The sequence below is a fragment of the Heteronotia binoei genome, chromosome 13, assembly GCF_032191835.1.
Source record: "Heteronotia binoei isolate CCM8104 ecotype False Entrance Well chromosome 13, APGP_CSIRO_Hbin_v1, whole genome shotgun sequence".
Classification (NCBI taxonomy): Eukaryota; Metazoa; Chordata; class Lepidosauria; order Squamata; family Gekkonidae; genus Heteronotia; species Heteronotia binoei.
In genome coordinates, this window is record NC_083235.1 from 1,107,434 (window position 1) to 1,127,818 (window position 20,385).

The following is a 20,385-nucleotide window of genomic DNA, read 5'->3' on the forward strand; positions in this document are numbered from 1 at the left end:
CTCTGTCTTGGTGCTTAGGGGGGCAACAATGGGAGGGCTTCTGGTGTTCTGGCCCTGCTAGTGGACCTCCTGATGGCCCCTGGGTTTTGGCCACTCTGACAGAGTGTTGGAGTGGAGGGGCCGTTGGCCTGATCCAACAGGGCTTCTCTTATGTTAATGCTTTTAATAAATAAATTAGCAGAAATCTCCAGTCCCCCACCTGAAGGGTGGTAACCCTGCATGAATAGTATGCAAATTTCATCCATACACAATTTGGTCCTCCTTCATTCCTTTTTCAACAAAGGTACCTTTGTTCATGAGGATCTCATAGAATCATAGCGTTGGAAGGGACCTCCGGAGTCATCTAGTCCAACCCCTTGCATGATGCAGGAGTTTCACAAATACCTCCCCCACACAAGTTCTTTTTATCCCTTTTTAGCTTGTCATTCTAAAGTGTCAGTTTCAGCCACTTTGAAATTTTAGTAGTGCTGCAGAAGTTGTGATAGCCCTCCCTGCCAATGACTTTGTTTGTAGCTAAATATATTTCCGGTCCTTTCATCCTTTTAAGTTATACCTATTCCTGCTACTCAAGAACACTGTCTCATGCAGCTTCAATGGGAGAAAGGAAAGGTACCCTGCAAGGAACAGTTGTTTGCATGTTATTTGAAATGACTTCAATGAAAAAATGTAAAAACTGTTCTAAAAGTAGTTTATTGAAAACAAAGCCACAAGGAAGTAGTAGAACATGTGCTCCTCGTATCTTGTAGTACAAAGTGAAACAGAGTTGAATTTACACAGAATCTTTGAGCTTGCAGTAAACCAAGCTGCACTATTTCAAAAGAAAAAGCTGGTGCTTGTGTCTAAAGCAGAGCCAGGCACGAAATGGAGTCAGAAGCAAAAGATGTATCGTCCTTTAAAAGCAAAGTGGAAGAACTGTACTCATGGCACCCACAGGCCATAACACTTTCCAAATCTGCCGTGTTCTGGGTAGGTGGAATGACTGAGCCGTTATGTCCAGTGCCTGGGGGAAGAGATGGCTGAGCAGCAGCATGCCGCAAATGCAGAGTGCAGCAGTTAGGTCGTGGTTCAGACAACTGCATATTGCCACTCCCCACCACTAAACACCTCCCAGTTTGCACAGGAACTCTGTGCCACTGCAAGAGGGCACTTTCCCTGCAGGCTGAAGGAGGATCACCCCATTGTGGGACAGAATCCCTTCAGCCAGATTACAGGGGGCTGTAAAATCATCCAAAATGTGTTGGGAAAAGGAGATTCTTTGACGGGGGGGGAGGGGGGGAGACTTCGCTCTTTCCGAGGGTGGGAGATGGGAAGGGAGTGGCTTGCTTTGTCCTATCGTATTCTTGGTCTGTCTGAATTTCAGCTCTGCCTACACATTTGAAGCACAACATGCTGTTCAGAGAGTGCAGAGTTACTTTTCAGCCCCAGTCTTAATCAACTGGCAGAGTTCGGCCAATCACCTGAAAACTACACCTCTGCAGAAGAAGGCTGCAAATTTATACCCCACCCTTGCCTCTAAATCAGTCTCAGAGCGGTTTACAATCTCCTTTAGCTTCTCCCCCCACAGCAGACACCCTATGAGGTGGGTAGGGCTGAGAGAGCTCTCCCAGAAGCTGCCCTTTCAAGGACAGAGTCTCAGAGCGGCCTACAATCTCCTTTACCTTCCTCTTCCACAACAGACATCCTGTGAGGTGGGTAGGGCTGAGAGAGCTCTCCCAGAAGCTGCCCTTTCAAGGACAGAGACTCAGTGCTCCCTACAATCTCCTTTATCTTCTCCCCCCACAACAAACACCCTGTGAGGTGGGTGGGGCTGAGAGAGCTCTCACAGCAGCTGCCCTTTCAAGGACAGAGTCTCAGAGCGACCTACAATCTCCTTTACCTTCCTCCCCCACAACAGACACCCTGTGAGGCAGGTGGGACTGAGAGAGCTCTCCCAGAAGCTGCCCTTTCAAGGACAGAGTCTCAGAGCGGCTCACAATCTCCTATATCTCCTCCCCCCACAACAGACACCCTGTGAGGTGAGTGAGGCTGAGAGGGCTCTCACAGCAGCTTCCCTTTCCAGGGCAACCTCTGCCAGAGCAATGGCTGACCCAAGGCCATTCCAGCAGCTGCAAGTGGAGGAGTGGGGAATCAAACCCGGTTCTCCCAGATAAGAGTCTGCGCACTTCACCACTACATCAAACTGGCTCTTCAGGTTTTAAGGCAGAGGGCTTACCTACACAAAAGTGTTCTCCTTCATGATGGTGGTGAGAGACAGAGTGCTGGACAAGAGATTATGGCTCTCCAGGTGCTTCCTCAAGATCTTGCTGTGTAGCAGAACAGGGCGAGGAATGCCCCCCTCCCGCCCGTGTTCGCACTTCTCCATCAGAGCAAGGAATGATGGCTGCCCAGCAGTGCCTCCTGTCTGTCCTTTCCCCCTGTCTGATGCGCATCTCCTGGCTAAAGCAGGGGGCCAGGTGAGCCTCTCTGCAGCCACTTTCAGCCAGGTGGCAGCAGCGCTACAGAGGAGGTGCAGACCTGTGGAAGCCACACCTGTTGCCCTTTCCCACGTTGTCATGCCCAAGGTGGCCGCTTCACCCGGGACAAAAGTGAAAATTTCAGACCGCGCAGGTCTCTGCTTGCTGCCTCGTATGTCTTGACCTTCCTCGCTACCAGCTTATCCTTAAAAACTGAAGCCCATCTGCCCTAGCCCAGGGGGGTCGAACTTATTTGTTATGAGGGCTGGATCGGACATAAATGAAACCTGGCTGGGCCTGTCGGGCCTGCCCATGTGTGCAGCTACTGAAGATTAGGTAGCAGAGAGATAAACTTTTTAAAGGACACAGACAAACCGACTAAAGATTTTTTTTAAAAAAAACCTTTAAAATAAAACATGCTTAAAACATTAGCACTTGTTGGTCTTATAGGTGCTTTCCTTGTATTTCTCCCATGGGATCGAGGGAACTGGGCAAGGGAAGCCGTGGCTCTTTCCTTCCTTTCCCAGGGGACCAGGAGGGGGAGGAGCCTCAGCCAATAGGAGGAAGAGAGGCTTGATTCAGTAGCTCTGCTGTGGGATTGAGAGAGCCTGGCAAAGCAAGCTGTTATGCAGAAGGAAGCAAGAGAGAAGGAGAAGGGAGCAGATGGCAGCTAGTTGCTCAGGGGCCTGATAGGAGCCCTCCAGGGGCCAGATTCAGCCCCTGGGCCACATATTTGGCACCCCTGACCTAGCCTGTCTGGCTTACCTCCCTGGGCTACCAGGAGCTTACCTCCCTGAAAAAAGTGGAGAAAGAAAGAATCCAGGACTTCTTGACGTGGTGTGATCCCAGGAGGGAGATAGGAGATTACAGGGCTTTAGAGGCAGTTTGAGGCGACAGAGAAGTTATGCTGCTCTACTAGGAGGCAAACAGAAACGGGTACCTACAGCTGCTTTGTGTACCATGGCATTTCAAATTGGGGCGGGGGGAGAGAATGCCCCCTCCAAAGACAAGCTGATTCTGTTCTCTATTACTGGATCATAACAAACGTGGCTGACTGAAGAGAAACCACTGGGGCTCCATCACCAGTCGATGTCCAAGCCAGGCAACCTGTGTGGCCACAGGGGCTCAAACCGCCTCTGCCTTCAAGTCTGGGTGGTGGAGGCTGCCCTGCTTCAGCGAAGTTTCCTGCGGGGCAACGAGGTCTTGTAGAGTGACCTGCGCTTGCTGTCCAGGTAGGTGATGCTCATCTCTTTCTCGTCGATCTTAATGTAGGTGAATCCCCCCAGAGAAGACAACTGGCCATAGAAGAAACGCAGGTAACCGGCCGGGACTGAATGGAGATTTTTTGTGGAGTCATCCATGAAATTGCCTGCTCCGCTCAGCACGTGCCCCACGCCGGCTTTGTCCTCCAAGTACTGTTGGGAGAGAGAGAGAGAGAAAAGGACAGCCTTAAAGCAGGCAAACCTCATGGGCTGGCAGAACTGGACCTTGTGAGCACAAATTCAACCCAGAGTTACTTGCTTTGTGATCTGCTCACCAGAGGGGGGGTGGGATAGACCAGGAGTAACATCAAAAGCAGCCTGCACATGTGAGCAGATCACAAAGCAAGCCCCTCCTGCAGCGCATGCGCTCAAGCAGTGTTCCTCTAGGCTGGTAGTGTGAGCTAGCTCACAGTTTTTTAGCCTCCAGCTCACACATTTTTGTCTCACCTCAGGGAAAATGGCCCCAGAGCAAACTAATGTATGCAGCAGCTCACAACTTTAATGCCAGCAGCTCACAAAGTAAGAGTTTTTGCTCACAAGACTCCACAGCTTAGAGGGGAAATGGCTCTCAAGTCTCTCTTTTTGCTCCCTCTCAAGCAGCACATCCTGATCCGGACGGCCCAGGCTAGCCCGGTCTCCCCAGATCTCAGAAGCTCAGCAGGGTCAGCCCTGGTTAGTCCTTGGATGGGAGACCACCAGGGAAGTCCAGGGTTGCTACGCAGAGGCAGACAAGGGCAGACCACCTCTGGACATCTCTTGTAGGGTTGCCAATCCCCAGATGGGGGCAGGGGATCCCCCAGTTTGGAGGCCCTCCCCCCACTTCAGGGTCCTCAGAAAGCGGGGGAGGGGAGGGAAATGTCCGCTGGGAACTCTGTTATTCCCTATGGAGATTTATTCCCATAGAAAATCATGGAGAATTCATCCACGGATATTTGGGGCTCTGGGGGGGGGGGTGGCTGTTGTTTGAGGTAGATGCGCTAAATTTTCAGCATAGCATCCAGTGGCTCTCCCCAAAATACTCCCTAAGTTTCAAAAAGATTGGACCAGAGGGTCCAATTCTATGAGCCCTCAAAGAAGGTGCCCCTATCCTTCGTTATTTCCAATGGAAGGAAGACATTTAAAAAGGTGTGCTGTCCCTTTAAATGTGATGGCCAGAACTCCCTTTGGAGTTCAATTATGCTTGTCACACCCTTGCTCCTGGCTCGTCCCCCAATATCTCCTGGCTCCACCCCCAAAGTCCCCAGATATTTCTTGAATTGGACTTGGCAACCCTAATCTCTTGCCTTGAAAACTCTCTTGTGTCGACTCTGACTCGATGCACTTCCCACTGCTGCCCCCCCGCCCCCCCCCCCCCCCCCCCGGCCGTCTTGCAGAGGAGGAGCTGCTGTGTTTCCTCGGTGCGTCTGTGGGCCAGACTTGAGGCTGACTCGCTCTTCCCCCTGCTGATTCAGCAAACCCGTGAATGCCAAAGCTCGAAGGAGGAGGAGGAGGGCCTGTGTCGCTCCGCTCACCTGCAGGTTGTGGTCGTGGCCGCACAGGTAGGCCGTGGCCTTGTGTTGCTGCAGCAGGGGCTGGAGGAGCTTGACCAAGCACGCGGTGGGGCCGTGTTTCCCCACAGACCACACCGGATAGTGCCCGGCCACCAGCAGGTAGTCGTCCTTGGACTTGGCCATCTGTTTGCGCAGCCAGGCCAGCTGGCTACGGGCCACGCCCAGATCCTTGGGGCCCCGGGGCTGCTCGTCCTGGAAGTCGTCGGAATTGCCGCAGATGGTCACCGTGTCGATCATGAGGATGGCGACGGTGGCGTTGCTGCCGGGCACCTTGAACCTCAGCTTGTAGTAGGATTTGGGGAAGCGCCTGGGAAGGAGGTGGAAGGAGGGAACCGTCAGAGCTGGAAGGAGGGTCAGTCAGAAGGACACAGCCAAGAGGATTCCTCCTCCTAATATGCTTGGCAGAATGCACTGGCAACCCCACGGCAGGAGGCCTTCGTCTGCATTGGGAGGAACCATACCTGTGGATTTGCTGGGGTCTTCTCACAGGTATTCAGTTCATAGAATCCTGGAGTTGGAGGGGGCCATGCAGTGGTCCCCAACCTTCTTGCCACCAGGGACTGGTTTTGTGGAAGACAATTTTTCCACAGACTGGCGGGGCAGTGGGGGGAGAGAATGGTTTTGGGATGATACAATTGTGCACTTTATTTTGGTGTAGTGGTTACGTGTGCAGACTCTTATCTGGGAGAACCAGGTTTGATTCCCCCCTCCTCCACTTGCAGCTGCTGGAATGGCCTTGGATCAGCCAGAGCTCTCTTCTCTGGGAGAACCAGGTTTGATTTCCCACTCCTCCACTTGCACCTGCTAGAATGGCCTTGGGTCAGCCAAAGCTCTCTTATCTGGGAGAACCAGGTTTGATTCCCCCCTCCTCCACTTGCACCTGCTGGAATGGTCTTGGGTCAGCCAGAGCTCTCTTATCTGGGAGAACCAGGTTTGATTTCCCCCTCCTCCACTTGCACCTGCTGGAATGGCCTTGGGTCAGCCAAAGCTCTCTTATCTGGGAGAACCAGGTTTGATTCCCCACTCCTCCACTTGCAGCTGCTGGAATGGCCTTGGGTCAGCCAGAGCTCTCTTATCTGGGAGAACTGGGTTTGATTCCCCACTCCTCCACTTGCACCTGCTAGAATGGCCTTGGGTCAGCCAAAGCTCTCTTATCTGGGAGAACCAGGTTTGATTCTCCACTCCTCCACTTGCATCTGCTGGAATGGCCTTGGGTCAGCCAGAGCTCTTATCTGGGAGAACCAGGTTTGATTCCCCACTCCTCCACTTGCACCTGCTGGAATGGCCTTGGGTCAGCCAGAGCTCTCTTATCTGGGAGAACCGGGTTTGATTCCCCACTCCTCCACTTGCACCTGCTAGAATGGCCTTGGGTCAGCCAGAGCTCTTATCTGGGAGAACTGGGTTTGATTCCCCACTCCTCCACTTGCATCTGCTGGAATGGCCTTGGGTCAGCCAGAGCTCTCTTATCTGGTAGAACCGGGTTTGATTTCCCACTCCTCCACTTGCACCTGCTAGAATGGCCTTGGGTCAGCCAAAGCTCTCTTATCTGGGAGAACCAGGTTTGATTCTCCACTCCTCCACTTGCATCTGCTGGAATGGCCTTGGGTCAGCCAGAGCTCTTATCTGGGAGAACCAGGTTTGATTCCCCACTCCTCCACTTGCACCTGCTGGAATGGCCTTGGGTCAGCCAGAGCTCTCTTATCTGGGAGAACTGGGTTTGATTCCCCACTCCTCCACTTGCACCTGCTAGAATGGCCTTGGGTCAGCCAGAGCTCTTATCTGGGAGAACTGGGTTTGATTCCCCACTCCTCCACTTGCATCTGCTGGAATGGCCTTGGGTCAGCCAGAGCTCTCTTATCTGGTAGAACCGGGTTTGATTCCCCACTCCTCCCCTTGCATCTGCTAGAATGGCCTTGGGTCAGCCATACCTCTTGTAGAGCTGTCCTTGAAAGGGCAGCTTCTGAGAGAGCTCTCTCAGCCCCACCCACCTCACAGGGTGTCTGTTGTGGGGGAGGAAGATAAAGGAGATTGTGAGCCACTCTTGAGATTTAGAGTAGAGGGCAGGATATAAACACAATGTATTATTATTATTACATTGTAATATATAATTAAATAATTATACAACTCACGGCCTGGTTGCTAATAGGCCACGGACTGGGACCAGTCCACGGCCTGGGGGTGGAGGACTGCTGATCTAGTCCAACCCCCTGCTCCATGCAGGATCAGCCCAAAGCATCTCCGACAAATAATCATCCAGCTGTGTTTTGAAGACTGCCAAGGAAAGGGAGCTCCCCACCTTCCTAGGCAGCTGGCTCCACTTCTGAATGACAGTAATTCCTGCCCCCCCCCCCAAATATCCAGCTGGTACTTTTGTGCTTATAATTTGAGCCTCTGGCTTCAGGCCCTGTCCTCAGCTGCCGAATGCATCGACTCCTTGCCCTCCTTTAAGACGCTGACCACTTCCCCATATGACTCAAAGCTGTAGCACCTTTCTAAAAACCACGGAGTAATGCATAGAGAAGGCACATGCAGCATTTCCTGACTTTTATCGTTTGAGGGGAGGGGCTGTGGCTCAATTCAAGTCCCAGGTTCAATCCCCGGCAGCATCTCCAGGTTAAAAGGACCAGGCAGGAGGGGATGGGAAAGACCTTGATCTGAGACCCAGGCTCAGTGGCAGAGCCTCTGCTTGGCATGCAGAAGGTCCCAGGTTCAATCCCCAGCATCTCCAGTTAGAAGGACCAGGCAGGAGGTGATGGAAAGACCTTGACCTGAGACCCTGGCTCAGTGGCAGAGCCCCTGCTTGGCATGCAGAGGGTCCCAGGTTCAATCCCCAGCATCTCCAGTTAAAAAGGACCAGGCAGGAGGGGATGGGAAAGACCTTGACCTGAGACCCTGGCTCAGTGGCAGAGCCCCTGCTTGGCATGCAGAGGGTCCCAGGTTCAGTCCCCGGCATCTCCAGTTCAAAGGACCAGGCAGGAGGGGATGGGAAAGACCTTGACCTGAGAACCTGGCTCAGTGGCAGAGCCTCAGCTTGGCATGCAGAAGATCCCAGGTTCGATCCCCGGCAGCATCTCCAGTTAAAAGGACCAGGCAGGGGGTGATGGGAAGACCCTCCCTGCCGGAGACCCTGGAGAGCTGCTGCCAGTCTGAGTTGACAAGACTGACCTTGATGAACTGAAGGTCTGATTCAGTACAAAGAAGCTCCCTGTGTTCACTTGGATGCAGCCAGCAGTTGACTCTGACATTGTCTGGACTTTGGAGCAGCCAAAAGAGAACCACTTTACCCTTTCCTCTCTTCTCAATCTCTCTTTAAGCTGTTTTCTCACATAAATGAGAAAAGCTACTGGAACGCCACCACTTTTCTTCTGTGTGCCCTGGGGCAGGAGGTAACCACTGCTTTTCAGCAGCACGCAGGGAATAACTCAACATTAGGAAGAACTTCCTGGCCGTTAGAGTGGTTCCTCAGTGGAACAGGCTTCCTCCTCGGGAGGTGGTGGGCTCTCCCTCCTTGGAGGTTTTTCAACAGAGGCTAGATGGCCATCTGACAGCAATGAAGATCCTGTGAATTTAGGGGGAGGTGTTTGTGAGTTTAGAGCGGTTCCTCAGTGGAAGAGGCTTCCTCCTTGGGATGTGGTGGGCTCTCCTTCCTGGGAGATTTTTCAACAGAGGCTAGATAGCCATCTGACAGCAATGAGGATCCTGTGAATTTAGGAGGAGGGGTTTGTGAGTTTAGAGCAGTTCCTCAGTGGAACAGGCTTCCTCCTCGGGAGGTGGTGGGCTCTCCCTCCTTGGAGGTTTTTCAACAGAGGCTAGATGGCCATCTGACAGCAATGAGGATCCTATGAATTTAGGAGGAGGGGTTTGTGAGTTTAGAGCAGTTCCTCAGTGGAACAGGCTTCCTCCTCGGGAGGTGGTGGGCTCTCCTTCCTTGGAGGTTTTTCAACAGAGGCTAGATGGCCATCTGACAGCAATGAAGATCCTGTGAATTTAGGGGGAGGTGGTTGTGAGTTTAGAGCGGTTCCTCAGTGGAACAGGCTTCCTCCTCGGGAGGTGGTGGGCTCTCCTTCCTTGGAGGTTTTTCAGCAGAGGCTGGATGGCCATCTGACAGCAATGAGGATCCTGTGAATTTAGGGGGAGGGTTTTGTGAGTTTAGAGCAGTTCCTCAGTGGAACAGGCTTCCTCCTCCGGAGGTGGTGGGCTCTCCTTCCTTGGAGGTTTTCCAACGGTGGCTAGATGGCCACCTGAAAGTGATGAAGATCCTTTGAATTCAGGGGGAGGTGTTTGTAAGTTTCCTGCATTGTGCAGGGGGTTGAACTAGATGACCCTGGAGGTCCCTTCCAACTCTAGGATTCTATGAACTGCTTCGGTGCTGATCACATTTAGAAGCCCTTGCAGTGGAATTAAAGTTGTGGCCGGGGGGCGGGGGGGGGGATGGGAATCTAGAGGAAAGATACTTCACAGACAGGTTTAGTGTCCTGTTTCATTTGGGTCTGTGCCTTTGAGTCCAGGGAGAGACGCAGGAACCATCTGTATTCTCTGCATAGCCATGAGATGGACTTCAGTGGTGGCTGATCTTGAATGGTTCCTCTTACAGCTTACAGCTCTCAAATGTGGGGCAATTCTGTGCTCCTTGGCCAAGGCGCTGGTGGTGACCTTCCTGTCTCTTCTCCTGCCCTAGTCTCAGTGGAAATCCAGGCCAAGGCTACAATGGCTGTGCCACAGCCTCTAACCAGAGAGCATGGCAGGTTGGGTGGGCGGGCCTGGGTGGGCCCAGCCTTTCTTTAGCAGATACGGCATCTCAAGAAGAAGAAGATATTGGATTTATATCCTGCCCTCCACTCCAAAGAGTCTCAGAGCGGCTCACAATCTCCTTTCCCTTCCTCCCCCACAACAGACACCCTGTGAGGTAGATGAAGATATTGGATTTATATCCAGCCCTCCACTCCAAAGAGTCTCAGAGCGGCTCACAATCTCCTTTACCTTCCTCCCCCACAACAGACACCCTGTGAGGTAGATGAAGATATTGGATTTATATCCAGCCCTCGACTCCGAAGAGTCTCAGAGTGCCTCACAATCTCCTTTCCCTTCCTCCCCCACAACAGACACCCTGTGAGGTAGATGAAGATATTGGATTTATATCCTGCCCTCCACTCCAAAGAGTCTCAGAGTGGCTCACAATCTCCTTTCCCTTCCTCCCCCACAACAGACACCCTGTGAGGTAGATGAAGATATTGGATTTATATCCTGCCCTCCACTCCGAAGAGTCTCAGAGTGGCTCACAATCTCCTTTCCCTTCCTCCCCCACAACAGACACCCTGTGAGGTAGATGAAGATATTGGATTTATATCCTGCCCTCCACTTCGAAGAGTCTCAGAGTGGCTCACAATCTCTTTTCCCTTCCTCCCCCACAACAGACACCCTGTGAGGTGGGTGGGGCTGAGAGGGGTCTCACAGCAGCTGCCCTTTCAAGGACAGAGACTCAGAGCGGCCTACAATCTCCCTTATCTTCTCCCCCCACAACAGACACCCTTTGAGGTGGGTGGGGCTGTGAGAGCTCTGGCTGACCCAAGGCCCTTCCAGCAGGTGCAAGTGGAGGAGTGGGGAATCAAACCCGGTTCTCCCAGATAAGAGTCCGCCCACTTCACCACTACACCAAACTGGCTCTCCTGAGAGAGGGTTTCTCCCTGAAATAAGGATGTTCAATCCTTATTGAATGGTTAAGCGAAAACACCAGTCACTCAACTGATGTGGCAGACTGGGATTAGTAGAAGTGCAAATTGTTGTTCTTTTTTAAAGGGCTTTTTTAAATCCTTTAGCATAACTCTAATGAGGAATGAAGAAAAGGGAACTTTATCGCTGCAGATCATGAAGCTGAGCCGGTCATTGGAGCCTCACCAGCGCTTGGAGATCTTGCTGTAGGCGATCTGGGCTGAGACGTTTCCCAAATGGTCGTGGTTCCCAGCGATGACATACCAAGGCACGTTGCGCAAGGAGGGTGCCCGGAAGACAGTCTCAAAGGTCTCCTGGAAGGGAAAAGGGAGAGCAGAAGAGACATTTCTGCCAGGGACCCCCAGCCGACTTCTCTCACCTGTGCCAGAAAAGCAGGTAGCCGCTTCCTCAAGGAGCAACCAGGGCCGGCACGCCAGGATTTCTTGAGGCAGGGCAGTGGGCAGGACCCATTCCCCCCCCCCACTTCCCCAGCAGTAAGCCCCTCCCCCTCTATTGGCTCTCACTGCTCCAGCCGCTGGGTTCCCACCTGCCCAAGACCACCAGGATGGTGGCACAAGGATGGCTCTCCTGGCAGCTCCCAGCCATGTATCCTGGCCAGTGCTGGGGGGGGGGGGGGATGGGTGGTCCTGGCAGCAGGAGGGCCTTCAAGCAAAGGGGGTGTGGAAAGGAAGGTGCACGGAAGATGGCCATCGGACAGAGAGGAAGATCCTGTGAATTTAGGGGGAGGGATTTGTGAGTTTAGAGTGGTTCCTCAGTGGAAGAGGCTTCCTCCTTGGGAGGTGGTGGGCTCTCCTTCCTTGGAGGTTTTCCAACAGAGGCTGGATGGCCATCTGACAGCAATGAGGATCCTGTGAATTTAGGGGGAGGTGTTTGTGAGTTAAGAGTGGCTCCTCAGTGGAACAGGCTTCCTCCTGGGGAGGTGGTGGGCTCTCCTTTCTTGGAGGTTTTTAAGCAGAGGCTAGATGGCCATCTGACAGCAATGAGGGTCCTGTGAATTTAGGGGGAGGGGTTTGTGAGTTTAGAGCGGCTCCTCAGTGGAACAGGCTTCCTCTCGGGAGGTTGTGGGCTCTCCTTCCTTGGAGGTTTTTAAACAGAGGCTAGATGGCCATCTGACAGCAATGAGGGTCCTGTGAATTCAGGGAGAGGTGTCAGTGAGTTTCCTGCATTGTGCAGGGGGTTGGACTAGATGATCCTGGAGGTCCCTTCCAACTCTAGGATTCTGTGAAATGCTTGGAGATTTTGGTGGTGAAGCCAGAGGAGGCCAAGGTTTAGGGACTGGAGAGACCTCAGTGGGTATAATGCCATAGAGTCCACCTTCTGAAGCGGTGGTTTTCTCTAGGGGAACTGATCTCTATCACCCTGCAGATCAGTTGTAATCCTAGGAGATCCAGCCAACACCTGGAGGTTGGCAACTTTAAGCATTGCAGGGAAGAAGCAAGCCCTCGTGCAGAGGGATGGATGCAAGGACTGTGCATTGGCCGTGGCTTACAATGAAGAAATTCCATCCTGAGAAGCAAAGGGAAATGCTCTTTAAAAAAACCAAATTGGCACAAGAGGTGGTGTGGGTGGGTTTTTTCTTCTGCACTAGGCCTCAGAGCCCCTCTGTGCAGGGAGGTTTACAGGTGGGACCCTATGAGTTGTGGTGGCCCCTTCCTTCTCCCTCCCTCCCTCCCTTCCTTCCTTCCTTCCTTCCTTCCTTCCTTCCTTCCTTCCTTCCTTCCTTCCTTCCTTCCTTCTCTCCCTCTCTCCCTCCCTCCCTCCTCCCTCACTTCCTTCCTCCCTTCCTCCCTCCCCTCCCTCTCCCTCCCTTCCTCCTTCTTCCTTCCTTTCATCCAAACCATCCTCCCTCCATTCCAGTTCTTTACCTGGAACCGTTTGTCATACAGGTCATTCACCCCAGTGTAGTAGAAGTTGTCTCCGAGGGACAGGATGAAGTCAGCCCCAGCAGCCGAGACCGTGGCCGCCATTTCCTCGGCGACAGCCACCTCGCGGTTGGTGTAGAAGGGGTGACGGGTTGCCCGCCCCAGTCGCCGACTGCAATGAAGCGCAGGGCAGAGCGGGGCCTGCAGGCTGGCAGGGGCGGCCAGGAGGAGTCCCCACAGACACAGGAAGCTCATCATCGCCTGAAAGGGAGGGAACAGCTGGAAGTGGCAGGGCACAGAGAGAGGGCTGCAGGGTCAGAGCCTGGTAGAGTTGACTGGCAGCACGTTAGAGACCAGCAAGGTTTTGGGGGCAAGAGCTTTGGAGAGTCACACGGACACACCTGAAGCTTGGCCAGCCTGCCTGGAGTATCTTAAAGGCTGACACCGTTTGTGGCAGGGCGTGAGCTTTTCTGAGTCACTGCTCTCGTCTTCAGAGGCAGCTAGGGTGGGAGTCCCTCTGTCCTCTGAGGAGTGTTTTCAGATGTCGAATGACAACAGTGGGCGTGAGGGGATTAGGTGTGAAATGCAGAGGTGACTCCCGAAAGCTCCACCCCTGCTGCAGGTTTTGTTAAGCAGTAAAGCTGCAGTCCTGCAGTCGGAACTCCCTGCTCACGACCTGAGTTAGATCCTGGCAGAAGCTGGGTTCAGATAGCCGGCTCCAGGTTGACTCAGCCTTACATCCTTCTGAGGTCAGTAACATGAATTGAACCTGGGACCTTCTGCACGCCACGCAGATGCTCTGCCGCTGAGCCACAGCCTGGGGTTGCCAAGTCCAATTCAAGAACCATCTGGGGACTTTGGGGGTGGAGCCAGGAGACATTGGGGGCGGAGCCAGGAGCAAGGGTGTGACTGTTGGGGTTTACAGATACTTTAGCAGAGTTTGTGTGGAGAGAACCACACATAAAACAAGCCAGGCAGACGTTTTAGTTTAAGAATAAAGTGGTTTACTTTTACTATGAGGAAAGGGTAGACTGGGATTACTAGAAAGCAAAAGAAGGATTCATTATCCTATCTAGTCTCTAGACTACATCTCGACTCTCTTGAGTCCAAACTCTAACTGCACGGAGATCTGAGGGCTTTACACAAAGGGCAATAAAAACTGACCCAATGGTTTCCCCCAGACCACCTCCCAAATATATGGATTAGCCTATTAGGGCTTTGCTTCAATGGTCACTATACATTTTGACACCCAGCCTGAGCGGGAAGTACGTGCACACATTCTCATTGGCTCTACCTCCCACTGGCTAAGCATCAGCCTGCATATACATTCATTTAATTAACTCATGACAACAGGAAGTGAAATTGCAATAGAAAACCCAACAGTGACAAGCACGACTGAACTCCAAAGGGAGTTCTGGCCATCACTCCACTGGAAATAATGAAGGACAGGGGCACCTTCTTTGGGGGCTCATAGAATTGGACCCCCCAGTCCAATCCTTTTGAAACTTGCAGGGTATTTTGAGGAAAGGCATCGGATGTTATGCTGTAAATTTGGTGCCTCTATCTCAAAGAAACAGCCCCCCCACCAAGCCCCAGATAACCTTGGATCCATTCACCATTATACCCCATGGGAATTGGTCTCCATAGGGAATAATGGAGTGCCCAGCAGACATTTCCCTCCCCCCACTTTCTGAAGTGGGGGGGAGGACCTTCCACCCTGCCTCTGCCTGGAGACTGGCAATCCTACCAAGCCCAGAGTTGGCAGTCTTGCCACCGTGGCACCTCCTGCAATCTCCTGGAACTTCCCACCTCTGCCCCCCTCTCCCTAACCCACCCCTAATATCCGCTGAAGGCAAAACTAAAAATACTCTAAAACGGCATCAAGAAGAAAGCAGGCCTGGGTACTGGAGCTAAGGTCAAAGCGAAACTGCAGAAGAGACCGAACAATATGAACACCCAAGTAAATCAAACAGCCGAGTGAGATAAAAAAAATAATTAAAGGAAACTCCTGATGCAAAGTATAACGTTAAAACACACAACAAGCAACAACAGAAGAACCTGTAATTCAGTACAAAGGCGGGGAGGGGGGGGAGCAGAGAGGTTGCACCCCCTGGCAGCACAATTACCTCAAGCCTGCAGCAGGAGAGCAGCCGGGAAGGGGGCACCCCCACGCCAGGCTGTGCCTCAGCATTTCCCAGCCACGGCTCCTGACTCAAAAGGGAAGCTCCCAGACGCAGGCAGTTTTATTGATTTGTGCATACTCGGGGGTTTTCTCCCCCCCCCCCCCAATTGTCTGTACCAAGCAAATACGGACTTGTGGGTCACTACCAGGGTCATTTTGTAGGAAAAAAGGTACAGGAGCAGAGTAGCATGTCTCACTTGCAGATGCCCCAGGATCTGCATGCAGCGGGGAGAGAACCAGAACCAGTGGGTTGAAATTAAATCAGAAGAGTTTCCGGCTTAACATTAGGAAGAACTTCCTGACCGTTAGAGCGGTTCCTCAGTGGAAGAGGCTTCCTCCTTGGGAGGTGGTGGGCTCTCCTTCCTTGGAGGTTTTTCAACAGAGGCTAGATGGCCCTCTGACAGCAATGAGGATCCTGTGAATTTAGGGGGAGGTGTTTGTGAGTTTAGAGCGGTTCCTCAGTGGAACAGGCTTCCTCCTTGGGAGGTGGTGGGCTCTCCTTCCTTGGAGGTTTTTCAGCAGAGGCTAGATGGCCATCTGACAGCAATGAGGATCCTGTGAATTTAGGGGGAGGTGTTTGTGAGTTTAGAGCGGTTCCTCAGTGGAACAGGCTTCCTCCTCGGGAGGTGGTGGGCTCTCCTTCCTTGGAGGCTTTTCAACAGAGGCTAGATGGCCCTCTGACAGCAATGAGGATCCTGTGAATTTAGGGGGAGGTGTTTGTGAGTTTAGAGCGGTTCCTAAGTGGAACAGGCTTCCTCCTCGGGAGGTGGTGGGCTCTCCTTCCTTGGAGGCTTTTCAACAGAGGCTAGATGGCCATCTGACAGCAATGAGGATCCTGTGAATTTAGGGGGAGGTGTTTGTGAGTTTAGAGCGGTTCCTCAGTGGAACAGGCTTCCTCCTCGGGAGGTGGTGGGCTCTCCTTCCTTGGAGGTTTTTCAACAGAGGCTAGATGGCCATCTGACAGCAATAAGGATCCTGTGAATTTAGGGGGAGGTGTTTGTGAGTTTCCTGCATTGTGCAGGGGTTGGACTAGATGACCCTGGAGTTCTCTTCCAACTCTATAATTCTGTGAACTCCCCACTGCTTGCAGACCCTGGCTGGAGGTTCAGGAGCTGTGATCCTGTGAACTGCTGAATTCAAGCCCTGGTCACTACACCAAAAAGGTGGGAGAAACCACTTTTTCTACCTCACCTCAGTGATGGGGGGGCAAACAAATCAGAACCTGTCATGGACAGGAAGGCAGGGAAGCCGGCAGTCCTCCAAATGCCTTGGCCCTGGACTTTGGGGGTCTTGAAATGCACTGGGCTTTGGAAGAAGAAGAAGATGATATTGGATTTATATCCCGCCCTCCACACCAAAGAGTCTCAGAGCGGCAGAGTCTCAGAGCGGCTCATAATCTCCTTTACCTTCCGCCCCACAACAGACACCCTGTGAGGTAGATGAAGATATTGGACTTATATCCCGCCCCTCCGCTCCGAAGAGTCTCAGAGCGGCTCACAATCTCCTTTACCTTCCCCCCACACAGACACCCCTGTGAGGTAGATGAAGATATTGGATTTATATCCCGCCCTCCACTCCAAAGAGTCTCAGAGCGGTTACACAATCTCCTTTCCCTTCTCCCCCACAACAGGCACCCTGTGAGGTGGGTGGGGCTGAGAGAGCTCTCACAGCAGCTGCCCTTTCAAGGACAACTCTGCAAGAGTTCTGGCTGACCCAAGCCATTCCAGCAGCTGCAAGTGGGGGAGGGGGGAATCAAACCCGGTTCTCCCAGAGAAGAGTTCATGCACCAAACAGGTTCTGTTGAAACACACTGGAAGCTCTACAACTTAAGACTAGCGAAGAATCCCAGCAGCATAGCTGAAGTGTTCTTCATCCACTGCCATCTCCAAACAGTCTCCATGGGCTACCCCAGGTAATGTCTGGATGTGGTCAATACATGGATAGCTCAGCCAGATCTCATGACAAGGCAACTTACTGGGAAGGAAACTCCATGGAACTTCTCTCCACGGCTCCTCTAGCAGGTTTCACTTTCCTTGCATTTTAAACATTTTAAAGCTTTTATATTGCTTACAAGGCAATTCAAAAGTGAAGTCACACTCTTCTGAGTCAATGAGATTAGATGGTGTAGCTCCCTTAAAGTCCTCCTTTGCTGCCTTCTTATCTCACTGCACTTTTTATACCTTCTCCTATATATTTAAATGTTTTAGCCTGTATTCTACAGCATGACACATAAAAAAGGACTGTCCCATTATAGCAAGCGGTCCCCAACCTTTTGGGGACCAGTTTTGTGGAAGACAATTTTCCATGGACCGTGTGTGTGTGGGGGGGGGGGGGGGGAAATGGTTTCAGGATGATACAATTGTGCACTTTATTTCTATTAGTTTGGTGTGGTAGTTAAGTATGCAGACTCTTATCTAGGAGAACATGGGTTTGATTCCCCACTCCTCTACTTGCAGCTGCTGGAATAGCCTGGGTCAGCCATAGCCCTCAGAGTTGTCCTTAAAAGGGCATCTTCTGGGGAGAGGTCTCTCAGCCCCACCCATCTCACAGGGTGTCTGTTGGGGAGAGGAAGATAAAGGAGATTGTGAGCTGCTCTGGGACTCTTGAGTGGAGGGCGGAATATAAATCCAATATCTTCATCTACCTCACAGGGTGTCTGTTGTGGGGGAGGAAGATAAAGGAGATGTGAGCTGCTCTGAGACTCTGAAATTCGGAGTGGAGAGCAGGATATAAATACAATTTGGTGTTGTTACTATACTACTGCTGCCTCTGCTATTACTATGTAATATATAATGAAATAAGTACAACTCACGGCCCAGTTGCTAACCGGTCTATGGCCCGGGGTTGGAACCCCGCATTATAGGACTCAGTGTCAGGTATCACCTGAGGTCTAGAAGTTGCTACTAAGTCACCTGTTCTAATCCCGCCCCCCCCCACAAGGAAAGCTGGGGTGATGTAAGACATCAGGAAAGGGAAAGGAAAATAGTTTCAGAAAGTAGCTGGTCTGGTCTGCCGCAGAACAGCTAGATTTGAGTCCAGGTCGCTGTCCTTCCAGAGACCAAGAAGGTGTTCGGAGTATACACCTCAAGAATCAAATCTCCCTTCATGAGACAGAAGTAGGAAACCCAGCAGTAGGGCTCTACTTGGCATCTGACAAAGGGAACATTGACTCGCAGAAGCTCATACACCAAAAATCTTCAGATGGGCAGCTGTGTTGCTCTGAAGAAACAGAACAAAGCTGCAGTCTGGTCAGGCACCTTTAAGAGCAGCAAAGTATAATCCTGCATAAGCTTTCATGTTCACACATAATGTCTCTGATGAAGTGTGTGTGCACACGAAAGCTTAGAATCCTAGAGTTGGGAGGGACCTCCAGGGTCATCTTGTCCAACTCCCTGCACAATGCAGGAAACTCACAAACCCCTCCCCCCTAAATTCACAGGATCCTCATTGCTGTCAGATGGCCATCTAGCCTGTTAAAAACCTCCAAGGAAGGAGAGCCCACCACCTCCCAAGGAGGAAGCCTGTTCCACTGAGGAACCGCTCTAAACTCACAAACACCTCCCCTAAACTCACGGATCTTCATTGCTGTCAGGTGGCCATCCAGCCTCTGCTTAAAAACCTCCAAGGAAGGAGAGCCCACCACCTCCCGAGGAGGAAGCACTGTTCCACTGAGGAATCGCTCTAACCTCACAAACCCCTCCCCCCTAAATTCACAGGATCCTCATTGCTGTCAGATGGCATCTAGCCTCTGCTTAAAAACCTCCAAGGAAGGAGAGCCCACCACCTCCCAAGGAGGAAGCCTGTTCCACTGAGGAACCGCTAACTGTCAGGAATCCTAGAGTTGGAAGGGACCTCCAGGGTCATCTAGTCCAACCCCCTGCACCAATGAAGGAAACTCACAAACACCGCCCCCTAAATTCACAGAATCCTCATTGCTGTCAGATGGCCATCTAGCCTCCAAGGAAGGAGAGCCCACCACCTCCCGAGGAGGAAGCCTGTTCCACTGAGGAACCGCTCTAACTGTCAGGAATCCTAGAATCCTAGAGTTGGAAGGGACCTCCAGGGTCATCTAGTCCAACCCTCTGCACAATGCAGGAAACTCACAAACACCTCCCCCTAAATTAACAGGATCCTCATTGCTGTCAGATGGCCAACTAGCCTCTGTTTAAAAACCTCCCAGAAGGAGAGCTCACCACCTCCTGAGGAACCCTATTCCACTGAGGAACTGCTCTAACGGTCAGGAAGTTCTTCCTAATGTTGAGCTGGAAACTCTTTTGATTTAATTTCAGTCTGTTGGTTCTGGTCCTACCTTCCTGGGCCAACAGAAAACAATTCCACCCCATCCTCCTCTATGACTGCCCTTCAAGTACTTGAAGTTGTGGATCCTATCACCTCTCAGCCGCTTCCTCTGCAGGCTAAACATCTCCAGCTCCTTCACCCTTTCTTCATACACCCAGAATTAAACTCTTGCTGATCTTAAAGGTGACTCACCGGACTCAAAGTTTGTTCTACCAAAAATTTCTTGGCTTCCAAGGTGCTTCCAGACTCGAATCTAGCTTGGGAGGGGGGGGGGGGATAATCAGAATCAGAAAGAGGAATGATGATAGGAAGGCAAGCTGCCAGTCGGATGAGAAAAAGTGCCTTACCAGTTTGTCTCCCATCAACCTCACTGAACCAAATTTGATGTGCAGCTCAGAACATCGCTGGATGTTTTCCCAGGAGGAACTGAGGCACCTCTGCTGTGACTGGGAACATTTTTATCAGGCACTGACGGGGTGGGGGTGGATGGGGAGGGGGGGGGGCTAGTTCCCTACTGCACAAGTCAGAGAAGTTTGATGGAGAAACAGCAGTTCCATTCCCCCCCCCTCCCCTGCCATGTGATACTTCCTCATCCTAGAAGACGGGAGGTTAAAGTCACTCTTTAACCTGCCTTCACTCCAGAGCTGATAAGGGAAGAAGCAAACACCCAAGCCCTTAACCTTGATCTGCCTCCCAGGCTGGAGGGCGCGGTGATCTCATAATTAAAGTACTCAGAAAGCCTGATCTTTGAATGGGACTCACAGGATGGGGGTCATAGTCGGCTAGTCCGTCCGCATGTTTAAGGGATGGGCAAATCTACAACTCAAACCTGGAGATTAACACAGAGAGGAAACCCACTACAGACCTGAGAAAGGCAGGCAATTTATTGAAGGACAGGGGTCATTTTGTAGAAAAATAGGTAGTGGAGCTCATCCAGGGATTGTTATGCAGCTGCACCTCCTGTTCAGTGGACAAGGTGGGAAGGAGGAGGTGGAGCTCTCAGAAAGGTTCCAGAGCTGTGCTCCTGTGAGCTCCCGCTGAATCCGA

At 51.9% G+C, this 20,385-nt stretch overlaps 2 protein-coding genes across 2 annotated transcripts in view; both read right to left on the reverse strand.

Moving 5' to 3' along the window:
* ELOF1 (elongation factor 1) overlaps positions 1–20,385 on the reverse strand; it is a 334,935-nt gene that overhangs the window by 11,138 nt on the left and 303,412 nt on the right. The window lies entirely within an intron of this gene.
* Positions 3,584–13,115, reverse strand: ACP5 (acid phosphatase 5, tartrate resistant). Its single transcript, XM_060252534.1, is given in 6 exon segments — positions 3,584–3,868; positions 5,227–5,572; positions 11,161–11,288; positions 12,861–13,003; positions 13,006–13,054; positions 13,056–13,115. Coding segments are annotated over 6 exon segments (969 nt in total). The 3' UTR covers positions 3,584–3,625.